A 13,962-nucleotide genomic window follows, 5' to 3' on the forward strand; every position below is an offset into this window, starting at 1 on the left:
ACAGAGAGGAAATGTGATGAACTAGATGATGATGGATGGATGGATGGATGGATGGATGGATGGATGGATGGATGGATAGATAGATAGATAGATAGATAGATAGATAGATAGATAGATGGATAGATAGATAGATAGATAGATAGATAGATAGATAGATAGATAGATAGATAGATAGATAGATAGATAGATAGATAGATAGATAAAATATTCTCATATATATAATAGTTCTGTAAAGACTGACAGAAAATTGATGCAAAGTAAAAGGATTTACAAAATCAGTTTAATAATATTTTTATTTTATTTAGAATTTAAAACATTATGTTGGAAAAGGCTTAATAAACCCTTAAGAATTGCTGATTGACAACATTAAAGAAGTGGTGACTCAAACAGTTTTGTAATGTCTAAATGGAAATATCTAAATGACCGGGATGAACTAAGATAACTTACTGCAAGTCTGAGCCAAACCTTATTCTGACTCATGTTCAAAATTTTTCTTCTTGCCTCAGCACCAACTCTCCATGAATGTTTTGGACTTAAAACCAATCACTTTTTAGAGTACTAATTAAAGGATCAAACCAGTACACATTTTTTGTGTTTTCTCATCAGTTTTCTTTATCTCAAGGGAAAAATAAAGACCATAAAAGAAAAGACACTCAAAATGACCAAAATAACAATTAAAGTTTGTTTTTATTTGTTACCTTATTAGTTTGGGTTTGTCTTATTTTTTATTCTTACAGTCTGTTGACAGAAATACTGGAGACACTCTGCTTACGAAGACGCTGCAGGCTACAGAACACAAACAAACCCAGAGACTGTATCCAACATTACCAACTATAAACAGGTAAGACTCTTATACATAATATGTTTCTACTGATGGTTTAATATATATATAAAAAAAAACTTGATCATTTTACATATATCATTTGTCTTTTTTAGGTATGATGTTTGCCTCCCTCTTGGCTCCACTGGGGAAACGCGATGGACGGCTGTGGAGGGTCAAAGTTTAAAGAAAGACACACAGGTTGGTGAATGTTTTTCAGTCTCATGATGATCCCCTTGTGTGTTGCTGCAACAGTACAGCAAAACTTCCAAAACTGTGCAAAAGGAAGTTAGCTGGGTTGTACTTTATATTGCATAAATACTTGCAGAGTCACTCTAGGATGCTGCAGATGAATACTTCCTCAATTTCTCCCTTCCATGTTTTGCAGTTTGAAAAGCCAGTCAGCAGTCATGACACCATGAAAGAGCAGATTCTCATCTTAGAGCAGCAGAATAAAGAGGTTTGCATATTTCAGATTTCAGATTGCTCTACTTATGCTTAAAGGTTTCGTTTTTACAGAGTTCTCTTTTTTTTACACAGCTTCTTGCTATTAATACTAAGTGGGCAAAAGAATATAGAACCATGATGCAGTTTTACAAGAAAAAGGTAAGAACATCCTTATTATTTAAAGAGCTCATACGGTGCCTGGTAGACATATTTACACCCTTTGGACATTTCCAGGTTTTGTCTTATAACAATCACAAAATGTTGTTTTTAATAAGTTAACACATTAAAAAATCTGACTAGATTATTTTACAAATTGATTAATCTGTTGATTATTTTTTCGATTAATCAACCAATAATCGGATAGCCAAAGGTTCCTTAAAGAAGATTTTTTTTTTATGAAATTAATCTAACTGAAATAAAAAAATTGTACTTGAGATATGGATAGAGAATATTGACAGACAAATACATTTTTTTTTTATCTTAAATGCAAAATGTTTATATAATTTTTACAATTTTGATATAATTACTGCTCTAAGTCAGCTAAAGCCATGTTTTAGAATCTCTATACTCCAGTTAACAATTAATCGATTACTAAATTAGTTGATGATTATTTTAATAATTGATTAATCACAATAAATATGATCAATTGTTTCAGCACTAGTCTTTAGTATGATCTTTGCTGGAACGGCAGCTGGAAATCTTTTAATGTGTTTCTGAAACACCTTAGCAGGCAGCATACCTGAAGCTAGATTACAAGTTTCTGGAAACATCAATTCTTAAGTTTAGCTAAAGATTTTTATTTGGACGTAGGTCTTGATTTTGCCCGGACCATTCTAATGCTTTGATCTATTCCGTTCCATTATGTATTTTTTTTTCTGCTAGATCAAGCATGTCCAAAGTCAGTCCAACAGCTTTTCAATGTTTTTTTGGCTTCAGCGGATCTGATTGTCACGACTACTGTTTAGCGAAGCCTGTCAATTCGCTGTCAAAAGAAATCAGCTTTGCTTAAGCAGGGAAACCTCTAAAACCTGCAGGGCGGTGGTCCTTGAGGATCAACTTTTAGACACACCTGTGCTAGATGACTAGCTTCAACTTCAGGGTTTTTTTTTTTTTTGTGAATTCATCCGCTCTTCTTTTTTTCATGTTGGTGAAAATTAGTCCAACAGTTTAATGGTGCCATTGCAATGTTACAACTTGTAAAAGGTGCTTTGAGATCAGTATGTTTTTTGTCACATCTAACATTTTGTATGGGCCAATTTTTGGTCTTATCTGACCGGAGAACCTTGTTTGCCACAACTCCATGGCTTGTGGTAAACTGCAAATGGTATTCTCTGTTACTTTCTTTAAAATAAAAAATCAAAAATCTATAAAGTACATCAGTAAAAGTTTTCCAGCTGACAGATTAGACCACATGAGCTGTAAATCTGTGCAGGGCATTTGGCCGAATTATAACCTAACTCTGATTTTTAACCTTCTTCACAACCTCATCCCTGTCCCCCAAATCCAACTGCTCCAGTGACCTTCAAATATCAATTAGAAAAAAGTTAAAGAAAAAATAAAGTCCCTTAACTTTTTATGTCCTGTCAGTTTGTGGCTATAACATGACAGCATTTGAGTAGGTTCAAGGGGTGTGGATACTTTTACTTTATTTATTATATTCTGTTTTTCCTGTTATTTTAGCTTCATTGACTTTTCTTAATCCACAGGTCCAGTTTTTAAAGGCTTTAACACAAGATAGTCTCACTGATGAAGAAAAAAGTCATGAAGAGGAGAAGCATGTCACATTTTCTAAAAAGGAACATGCCCATCAAGACCCTCAGGTAAATACACCAGACAAGCGTTCAATATATTGGCTTTAAGTTTTCATTTCTGAGCTGTCTCAATTTATTCATCCAGCCTAGAACAGATGGCGTTAGAAACAAGTTACAAACTACAGAGGAAGAGCTGCGAGCGCAGAACCACGCTCTGAGCCAAAGGTGGCAGCATCAGCAGGAGGAGATCAGGCGGCTCAACAAGGTCTGACCGCCGCTTTATAAACATGCACCATGCGTCAGGCATGTTAGAATGGTTCTAACATATGATTCAATGTGTGTCGTTTAGGTCTTAGAGGAGACGCTAAAGAGCTCTCAGCCTCAGGAGATGAGCAGCGAAACACTACAAGACATCTGGAAACATCAGGTGAGATATGATCAAAGTCTGCTTCTAAAAGGATATCATGTCTGTTCCAGTGGAGTAATGTATGGAGCACACATTTCTACAAGCTGTCCTGCAACTGTTGAGATAGTTTTTATCAATTTTGGGATACCTTTAGCTGTGTTTATGCGAAGTTGCATCCATGAAATTATTTTTTACAAGATCCTTTGATTTGTGTTGTTTTTACAGGTATGTTCCACACGGGTGTAAAAATATTCACAAATATCTAAAAAAATTTATTGGGCCTACTGTAGTACAGAGCAAAGGACACAATCCCTGTTTACATTGGGATTTATAAATGCTGTTTATATAAAAAACACCAGCTGATCTTTGTAAAAGTTGTTTAAAACAGTGTGCACCCCTGTTTGCAACACTGTTTGTAAAATCCAATCAAAACATCCATAAACATTATCAGCTGTGTTAATAAATCAGGATGCTCATATTAGGGTTTTTATTTGCAGGAAAAAGGTGCGGAAAAACTGTAACTACATATGGGGAGTGTTGGCCTAGTGGTTAGAGCGGTGCGCATGTGCTCTGTGAAGGTTGCAATTACCTGGTTCGATCCCCACAACCTCCACTCTGGGTTCCTGAGCAAAAACCCTTAACCCCCCACTGCTCACTGGGCATGGGAGCAGTGGGGGGTGGCAGCCCACTGATCCCAAAGGGGATGGGTTAAATGCAGAGAACGAATGTCCCTATTGTGGGACAATTAAGACATTCAAATTTTCCAGGGGAGTTTTAGAGGTTTCCCTGCTCTAGCACAGCTGATTATGATGATTGCAGCTGAGCAAATGCCCGTTAATCAGTTTTTAATTAAAACCAGTGGTGCTGGAGCAGGGAAACCTCTAAAACCTGCAGGACAGTGGCCCTCGAGGACCGACTTTGGGGATGCCTGTCCTAGTGGGTATTGTGCTTGCAATCCTGAGGTTTTGAGTTTTAGCCCCACTCCCACAGACTGCCACTTTGGGTCCCTAAGAAAGACCCTTTACCCAACACTGCTGCCCGGGCGCCACACAATGGCAGCCCTCTGCTCCCCAAGGGGATGGGTTAAATGCATAGAGTTCATTTTGTTGCTCTGTACTTGTTACACTGTAATGACAATAAAAGCTGGGGGGAAAAAAGTAACTGAATATGAAAGATCTATTTGAAGGGATGGCTGTGAGAACCAAACTGGTTATTTGCTGCTTTCATGTGACACCAGCGTTGTGCTCCCTGTCTACAGTATGAGCTAAATTGACTGAATTCCTTTAATAAGAATGAGGATGAACAAACTCCATCCACTGCACTCTGATTTCCTATGTCCTCACATGCTTTGTTTCTGTTATCTAGGCGGAAGTCTACAAGGAGGACTTTCTGAGAGAGCGAAGAGACAGGGAGAAGCTGAAGGGGAAAAATCTGGAACTAGAGAAACGCTATAAAAAGATTCATGAAGAGCTACGTGTGTTCAAATCTCAGGTACTTAAAGCCATTCCTTCCATCAACTTTCAATCTTCAAAGCCCAACACAGCAGACACTAATGTTTTGCATTCTCCCTCACAGGTGACGCTGGCGCAGCCGATGCACCACTGCTGCTGCATGAATCGAGCCAAACATCCAGACTGGGAAGAGCAGCACATCCAGCAGCAAAGACGCTACACCTACAGCAGCAAAGACTGAAATTATGAAGAGAAGGCAACCTTGGCACAAAACCCTGGAGAAGGGCAATCTGCAACTGCTTCAATTTACTGAAGACACACAGTGTTTGCACTGCCAAAACACTATGACTGATGAAGACCTGAAACACATGTTTAAAGGTCTTAATTTCTGAAACTGTCTGCAAAAAGGAAGAGTTAAACACAGCCATAATGAACGGCTTCATTTAATTCTAGCAAGGGAAGGAAACTTAAGCTTTGCTGCAACTACAACCTTATAACTTCTGACTTTTTATACACTATTTATTTTTAAGCGATTTTTATGACCTTTAATTCTGCATTTAAAGATTTGAAAAAAATAGAGGAGCATGTTGAGAAAATGTGCAAAGAAATATGTTTTATTTTATACAGTATATCTATTTATTTAGGTTTAACAGATTAAATGACGAATGTATTCCCAATGGTTGTTTATTTTCTTGCTTTTTGATTCTTTATGTCCCAAAAGTCCGCTGACCTCCTCACGAGAAGCTGAGTTTCGTCAGAAATGTTTTAATCCTACCTTCTGCAGTTTTTTCCACTACAATCAGTAACCTGAATTCATGTCATAGAAGATGGTTAAGGTTATAAAAGAAACCTGTTACAGACTTCAACAGACTCAAAACTGGTCTGAGGATTCAACTTCTAAGACAAAAACTCTAAATATACATCCGGAGCTGGAATTAAATGATTTATTATCATCTTTCTAAGGCAAAGGCAGCACCTCCCATTGGCTGCAGCCTCAGGCACCTGTCCCCCAATGATTGGGTGGAATGAATTTGGTTGTACTCAATGACAGATAACGGAATTTGGATTGTGATTCTGTTCATAGCATTTTCACATATCAGAATGGCTTACATCTAAATCTAATGGTGGTTCTAGACTGAATTTATCACAGGGGCCAGGGTTGGGCCGGTGTTTCTCATGGGGACGCCTAACAAAAATAATAAATACAATTAAAAAGTTTAATAGTATATTAAGTGACTCCCAAAAGCATAGTTGCAGACTAATGATCTAACAGATAAAAACTGTGGTTGTGTTTTAATATAGCTAAAGCGCAAAAATGACTGTAATTTGCAAATAATATTTAAAGTCAACGGTACAGCTATGATGATTTGTCCGAGGTACGAATCAGTTACTCACTGACAAACTGAATCTGACCAGGGTTTAACCAAATAATCTATTTTACCTTGTCTTTAGGTTGATTCACTTAAGAGCAGATTCTGTTAGATTATTAATCTTCTTTTGAGTAAATTCTAAAAATAAATGCAATAATTTGCCAATACAGTGATACACTTTGCAAGCTCCCTTGAAATTATGATATAAAATTCTCAAAACAAGAAGTAAATCAGTCTAGAAAAATATCCCAAAATTTTTTTTTGGGTTGATCTAAGGTTGTGAGACTTGGTTACATAGACACTTTTTGCAGTGCAGTTCCTTCTGTCATCGCATATAATCATGGGAAATTATTTTGCTATGAAACAGCAAACACTAAGCCATAAAAGTAAAAAGCTCTTAAAATAAGCAATTTTACCATTAAACTGAGTAAATATATAAGATTAGCTGCCAAAGGTATGAGTATTTTACCCTTATAATAACATAATTACATATCAACTTGAAATAGGATAATGGAGCAGTTTCTTTTCTCATTTTAGTTGTAAATCCTCTTATTCCATTAGTAACTTTTTTTGATCAAGGGAAGATGCAGCCTTTCCAAGAAAGTTGACTTACATTATATTTTCTGTAGTCTATTCTTTCAGTATAGGTGCCATTACAGGGGCCAGGACCAGTTCCCCTGTTGGCCCCCTTCTAGAATCACCTTTCCTTAAATCTATTCAAACAACTTTTCAATTCCTTTTACTGAAGCAACCACCCAATCTGGCAGCTTCTGCTATTCTGGGGATGAACAGAAAGCATTCACCAAAATCCTTGTGGTTGTAATTGTTAAACAAAGTATTGCCTAAGAAGACTGAAAGCAAAGGCACACCACGGTTCTCAATTTGTTATTCATAAACTATTGAAACCATGTGTTATTTTCCTTCCTCACATAGCTGGAAAAAACTGCCTACAAACTTTTTTTTTTTCAGTTGGTTTCTAACTTCAAATCCAAATAAATGTTTAAAATGTGTGGCATTGATGAGACAAATTTGAAAAACTGTCTTGCACCGCAGATATATTTTGGGGCACTATATTTATACAAATATAATAAGTTTGTTCCTATCAATTCCTGTTGGAAGGGAGATGAAATGGGAGTTAAGAATATATCTAAAGAAAGTGACATTTCACAGTCATTACAGGAATCGCTGCCTTTCATACCTATATTTTGGTTTATAAATTTTGCAGTTTCAGTTGCAGAGGTCAATATTAACAAGGAATTAAACTGCTGCCTCAGATAGTGTGGCTGAAAGTACAGTTTATAAACAGCTAATCCTAGTGTTCATGAGAGAGGTTCAGTTGGATTGAAAAAAGTGTCAGGATGATTAAAAGTGTCTCCCAAAATTTGGAATCTTCTCCCTCTGCTACAATTACACATTACCACCAATGCAGAGCTTACATCAGTATGGCAGTGTCTGAGTGCTTATGGATTCTTGCATAAGATTAAGACTTTTGGGGCACAGATGATTTTACCTCAGTGCCAAGTAAAAGCTAAGAAAAAAGGCAAACCTCCAGTGACCTCTAGTGGTCACAATCAGAAAGTGATAGAACTAAAAAAAAAAATCTAATTATGTTTTTCCGTCCAACACACACATTTGTCTGGTTTTGGACTTTATACTTGCACCTTTAAGAACTCTTAAAAGTCTAAAAGTTTACAAATAAAAAAGGAGAAAAGAGGTATGCTTCACTACATGATGTGATACAAAAAACGTTTTTTCTTGGTGTGTGAAGAATTTTGCTTCATACTTTCTAAAATTAGACAAAACAAATGTCATTATTCTTTTCAACATATCACTGTTTGGTCTAACAGTTCAACAAATGTTCTCTTGACTTGAAATAAAAATCAGCCCATGTAAGAGCAAGCTTATAAAGTCTTAGAAATGTGTTTTAAACCCCATTGACCTTCTACTTCTTTACTTTAGAACCATAAAAATCAAACACACACATTGTAAAGAACAACTATCAAGTGAAAATAGGACTTTAGGACTTGGCTTTTTCTTTTTTTGTATTATATATATATATTTATATGTGTGTGTGTGTGTGTGTGTGTGTGTGTGGGTGGCTGAAGTAGTTTTAATAACCAGTTAAAGATTAAATACTGATTTAATATAAAGTTTATTGGTTTAAAGTTTAATGCTTTCAACTATAAATAAATAATCCTAAATCTATTGTGTTCATTATGAATACAGTCTAAAACCCAGTAAAAACCAGGCTAAAATCGCTTCATCACAGATAACAGGGAAGACATTTTTTGTGTTAGTGTCAACTTGTGTAAGTTTATATTAAATATGAAAATTGTAATTTCATCTAAAAGGCATTTATCCTCAGACTCCAAAAAACAATCTGCCGGAAAATAAAAACTACCTTAAACCAACATGAAACAATATTGTTGGAGCAGCATTTTGCTTTGGGGAGATTTGTCCTTAGTTTTATTGGCAAAAACGTTCAGAAAATTTTGTATTACTTTCCTTGCTCTCTACAATTATACACATTTTTGTATAGTAAGTTCTAAGGATGTGAATACTTGTTTAAACTGCAGGATTGTTTTCCTGCTTTAGTCTCTGCTTTCCCCATCATCCTGACAAACAAGTGACATTAGATAGATGGATAGTTGCTGTTTTTACTAAAAAAATGTAATCGTCATGCTGAAGAAACTGTAGGACACAAACTGCAAACCATACTCTTATCTTCTAATCTTTTCCGAAATTAAGTGCATTCTGGGAAGAGATTTCCAGAAGAGAGGATCCAACAACCCACCTGATTGCAGTGCTGGGAGAAATACCTAAAGGAATGGATAGGAAGGATGATAGATATCACCTAAATATACAGCTCACAGCAGCACGCCATTAAACCAGGTCCTCCGAAATATAACATAAGGATTGAAATGGTTTTGGATAGTTAAGGGATGGATGAGATCAGAGACCCTCTAAAGCTTTAATGTTTCACAACAGGTGGAGCCCAGCTATTCCCTTATTAATACAGCAATACTATTGAAGGCTTGCCCTTTTTGCACGCCTGTGAGGAACATATGGACATGGAGTTTGCGTGGGTTCTTTCCGGGTACTTCCTCCCACAGTCCAAAAACATGACTGTTAGATTAATTGGCTTCTCTAAATTGTCCTTGGGTGTGAGTGTGTGTGTGGTTAAATGCCTATGTGTTTCTATGTGTTGCCCTGCAACAGACTGGTGACCTGTCCAGGGTGTGCCCTGCCTCTATCCCCTTGACAGCTGGAGATAGGCACTGCGACCCTGATGGAATAAATGGAAAAGATGGATGGAGACAAAGAATATAAATATAAAAGTGTTGTCTGTTGAAAATAATTAAAAAGGAAGTTCAAAATGGAATCATATCTTTTTTCTTTATAAAGTCTTAATGTTACTTGAAATCAAATCAGAACCCTTCAAATGCTGCTCATAAATATTGTTAATTATGACTCATAAACATGGATTTTGGGAAAAAAAATTTATTGGCACAGATCTAGCAGCAATGTGTCCCCATTTATTTCTGACATTGGTCTTAATACAAAGCAGTTAATTATTCTAATGCGAGAGATACCTTAATATGATCAAAGAAAGTGTAAATTTCGACACCTGGAACTGAAATGATTGTCAGCGCAGAACAGATAGAAATCAATACTTTGTTTTTTTTTTGTTCTTTTTCCTTTTTTATACTCTCAGTTTGATGAAATGTGTCTATAAATAGATTATGATGAGAACCTAAATTGGTGTTGAATTTTAAGTACAATATATATATATTAATTGGCTTTAAAAGTTCACACAACTGTACTCAGTGCTCAGTGTTACAATGCTAATGATGATGCTAGGGGACGATGTCATAAAAGTGAAACACTTTATTTTACAGATAAATCTGTTAAATACATTCTGCTGAAGACTGCTTTGAAGATAAACCGCACCTGGGCGGATTTAAAAGACAAATGCTAGCCGAAAGAAAAACCCTCCACATCAATCAGTAGAAACCTGGGTTTGTGTGCTCGATGATGCAGCGGCGACAATGGCGCCGGACGAAGCGCAGCGCTTCTGGCGACACCTCACAGTCCTGCACGTTGAGTAGCTGCAGCTCACAGCAGTTTGCGGCCAGAGCTTTGAGTCCTCTACCCGTGACGCTCTCGCATGCTCGGAGGCTCACCCGTCTCAGACCTTGGCAGTACATAGCCAGCTGCTCTAACCCGCTGTCCGACACCAGTGGGCATTTACCCACATCCAGAGATTTTAACTTGGGGCAGCTCCTAGCCAGGTGTCCCAGACCGTGATCAGTCAGCCCCTCGCACCCCCTTGCGTTAAGATAGCGCAGTCTTGGGCAGTAGCGGGCAACGTAGCGGATGCCAACATCCGTTATTCGGGTGCAGTGGGCCACGCTCAGGTAGCGCAGGCAGCCCTCCAGACGGGCCACCTCACGCAGCCCGAAATCCCCCACCAGCCGGCAGTCACTGAGACTCAGCTCCCTTATCGACGGGCAGTGAAGGGCCAGGTGGCGAAGGGCCTCGTCTGTTAGCCTGCTACAGCGTCGCAGATACAGGTGAGTGAGGCGAGGGCAGTGGGAGGCGATAGTTCGCAAACCCTCATCCTCAAGCGAAAAGCAATCAGTCATGTCCAGGAAGTGGATGGAGATCTGCTGACCGTGGAGAGGAGACAACTGGAGGGAGGCCTCCTGGGTAAGGCTGATACAGGTCACCTTGGAGCAACCTGGAAGGATAAGAAAAAAGCTTGAAGTGAATCAGACATTGCCTAGAATTATCACTTTACATGTCTAAGGTAGTTCCACATGGATCTAATTTAACCACCAGTTTGTTTGGTAATTTTATAATTTATATGTAGCAGGGTCAAAGAAGAACTTCTAAGAAACTCCAGAGGATCTTCTTAAACCACCACATAACGGTGAATGTCAAACCTAACAACATTCTCAAACAAAGAAACTGGTTTATCCCAAAGACAGAGCATCCAAATAAAAGGTGAGTGGTGTTGTATATGTGGTCTGGTGTTGCAGCGAACTGCTTAGACTGCAGAGAAACCAAACAACAACAGGGCAAGAGCATGTGGTACACCTCTACCTCAAACGCAAAGGATATGCCTTTGATGACCATGATGTTCAGATCTTTGACAGAAAGGACAGATAGAAAAGTGAAGGAAGCCAGCTTTGCCGAAACTAATTAGCCAACATTGACCAGCGGCATATTGCAGTGTCAGCTTCCAAAACCCAAGTTTTAAAGTTGGACTATTAATTATTTTTCAAATTAATGGATTTTCAGTTCCTGTGCTTTGCTTTTCCCTTTCTGTTAGTCTGAACTGGGTTTAACTCCCACTGAATTTATTTTACAGCTTTCATCAAGCAGCAGACTTGGTGATGATACATTGGAGGAAACTCAATCTGAGATGCAGATTTTTTTAAAGTGTATTCTATAGCCCTATTCATTCAGAAAATATGAGAGGAGAACTTTAAAAAGACCTTGATCTTTAAACAGAGCAATTTCATCCACCACAGAATAAATTAAACCGATGTCTGGAAGTTATTTTTAAACAGAATGGGGTCTGCGGGTTTTGTCCTGGATAACTTACAATAAGCTGAGTCAGTAGGGAATTTAATACAGATTGCTAAGGATTAATGAAATCATCACAGTGGCCAAAGTTAAACATCTATCTTTGTAGTATGGCTTTTTTTGAAAGATTTGCCACATGAGGGCGCCAGAGAGTTTTGTTGTATTTTGTAATATTCCAACAGCAGAGTTTGATATTTTAAAACATCTGCGCAGTCAACCTTAGTTTAAGCCTTTGTCATTTAAATAACTATATTTCTTATAATCAAACCCACATAGTGTCAAAGTATTTGCTTGCACAGTGCAAATTTAATTGTACAAACACTTCTCTGCTCTGAGTCCACAGCAAGTCAACTTTATTTCTGTCACTTCCTTAATGAAAGCAGCAGACTCATTGCTCCTCTTACTCATGTTAAAGTGGCCTCTGCTTTCAGTTAAAGAAAGCCTTTCTTCTCCCACAGGAGGACTGAAGGTTGGCAGAGCTGCTCCTCTACCTCTAATGATCTTACCAGCTATACAAGAAATAACTGAGAAGCAGTGACTGGAGATAAATCTACACAAATGTGAACAACATGAGGGAGCATTCGCCTCTAATCTAACCTGAGTGACATGGTTGGTTGGGGCTCCATGTCTTTTGGCTTTTTTACCAAATTGTGCCCTGTTTTTTTTTTTGTTTTTTTTTACCTGCATGCTACCATTTTGGACCTTCTTAATTCTCTTTTGTGTAATGAATATACAAGATACCTGGACTAGTTAATTTCTGTGTGTAGTTAATTATGTACATTAAATATCTTGTATTATTTTCAAACGGGATACATTTCAAACAGAAACAAATTAATGTGTAAATTGTTTTACAGACTTGTGACTGAACTATATGGTAATTTAGCTTTGGCTAGGCGACAGCTTTGAAACGAGCAAATACCCACATCGGATTTAACTTTTCAAAATATGTGAGGGATTGCCTTAAAGTCAACAAGTCGATGCGATCAACTGATTTTCCTTAGAAAATCAATTTGACTGTATGATCTGGTGAATTAATAAAAATGGTAATTTTTCATTACCATTGTTAGTATGCAAGGTATTTTAAAACAGTGAGAACTTTCATAAACCTGAATAGCCATATTGTTTTGTCCGTTAATGTTTGAAAAGTTCCCCCTAAGACCTTCTGAAGGTTTAAATTAATATTTGGTTTATTTTTGAAATCCAAAATTCTGAAAAACTTGCTTGTCAAAGAGGGGCATAGCTGTCTCCAAGACTGATGTAATTTAATATATGGTTAGCACCCCAAAACATTTAGTATGAAAATGTAGAAAATAAAAATGTATCCAGCAATAAATGGCCAAAATGACACAAACCCAAAGAAATTTAGTTTTCATAGTTTTTTTTCTACTTTTACCTGAGAGATCCAGGTGTTCCAGGCTGGGGCAGCGGGAGACAACCTCAAACACAGCATCATTTGAGATGTTATAACAACCCGAGACCTCCAGACGTCGCAGCTCCGGACAGCACTGGGCCAGAATGTGCAGCCCGCGGTCTGTGAGCCTCTTGCAACCATTGACCACCACTGTCTCCAATGTCAGGCAAACATTGGGGGTGTCCTGGCACAGCCTGTGGGTCAGGACCCGGATGGCACGGTCAGCATGCAGCAGCTCTCCAGTGAGACGGATGGTGCTCCACAGCCTAGGGTCCCATGCCAGGTTGTACCAGCGGCGGCACACACGTGCACATCGGCAAAGCTGGTTGGTTGGGAGGTGGGAGAAGATCTGCAGGAGAGTGTGGTCAGGAAGCAGGTTGATAGGGGCATGGTGGTGGGATTTGGACTGTCTGGAACGGGTGTGGACCCCAGGCTGAGGGTGGATCACAGCGACCGTCTCAGTATGAGCAGAAGAGGAGGATGAAGAGTTAGTTTCATGGCCATTACTTGAAAGGGCGGGTGAGGAGAGGGAGGAGGACTTGGATGGCAAGATTAGACCTGGGCTAGGGGTGCTTAGTGTTCTGGTGCTGATCTCTAAACCTGAAAAGAAAGGAAACAGGAGAAGATATTGACAACTTAAAATGTTTACTTGACAAATCATATTCACAGAGTTCATGTGATACAACATATTGGTTGGCAACTTGGGGGTTAGTT

General features: G+C 38.2%; 2 protein-coding genes across 2 annotated transcripts in view; one reads left to right on the forward strand and one right to left on the reverse strand.

Moving 5' to 3' along the window:
* Nucleotides 1-5,472, forward strand: part of LOC107099406 (TNFAIP3-interacting protein 3-like) — a 15,046-nt gene extending 9,574 nt beyond the window's left edge. Inside the window, exons 2-10 of the mRNA XM_015397502.1 lie at nucleotides 738-841; nucleotides 937-1,021; nucleotides 1,209-1,280; nucleotides 1,361-1,426; nucleotides 2,974-3,087; nucleotides 3,164-3,283; nucleotides 3,368-3,445; nucleotides 4,790-4,915; nucleotides 5,000-5,472. Coding sequence (XP_015252988.1) covers nucleotides 738-841; nucleotides 937-1,021; nucleotides 1,209-1,280; nucleotides 1,361-1,426; nucleotides 2,974-3,087; nucleotides 3,164-3,283; nucleotides 3,368-3,445; nucleotides 4,790-4,915; nucleotides 5,000-5,116 — 882 coding nt within the window. The 3' untranslated portion in view covers nucleotides 5,117-5,472. The remainder of the gene's footprint in view (nucleotides 1-737; nucleotides 842-936; nucleotides 1,022-1,208; nucleotides 1,281-1,360; nucleotides 1,427-2,973; nucleotides 3,088-3,163; nucleotides 3,284-3,367; nucleotides 3,446-4,789; nucleotides 4,916-4,999) is intronic.
* A 4,282-nt stretch (nucleotides 5,473-9,754) lies between these two features.
* fbxl7 (F-box and leucine-rich repeat protein 7) overlaps nucleotides 9,755-13,962 on the reverse strand; it is a 36,768-nt gene continuing 32,560 nt past the window's right edge. The window contains exons 3-4 of the mRNA XM_015397500.1: nucleotides 13,231-13,848; nucleotides 9,755-10,986 (exon numbers count right to left, since the gene is read on the reverse strand). Of these exons, the coding sequence (XP_015252986.1) occupies nucleotides 10,250-10,986; nucleotides 13,231-13,848 (1,355 nt within the window). The 3' untranslated portion in view covers nucleotides 9,755-10,249. The remainder of the gene's footprint in view (nucleotides 10,987-13,230; nucleotides 13,849-13,962) is intronic.

The sequence above is a fragment of the Cyprinodon variegatus genome, unplaced genomic scaffold (assembly GCF_000732505.1).
Source record: "Cyprinodon variegatus isolate N-32 unplaced genomic scaffold, C_variegatus-1.0 Scaffold868, whole genome shotgun sequence".
NCBI classification, from domain to species: domain Eukaryota; kingdom Metazoa; phylum Chordata; class Actinopteri; order Cyprinodontiformes; family Cyprinodontidae; genus Cyprinodon; species Cyprinodon variegatus.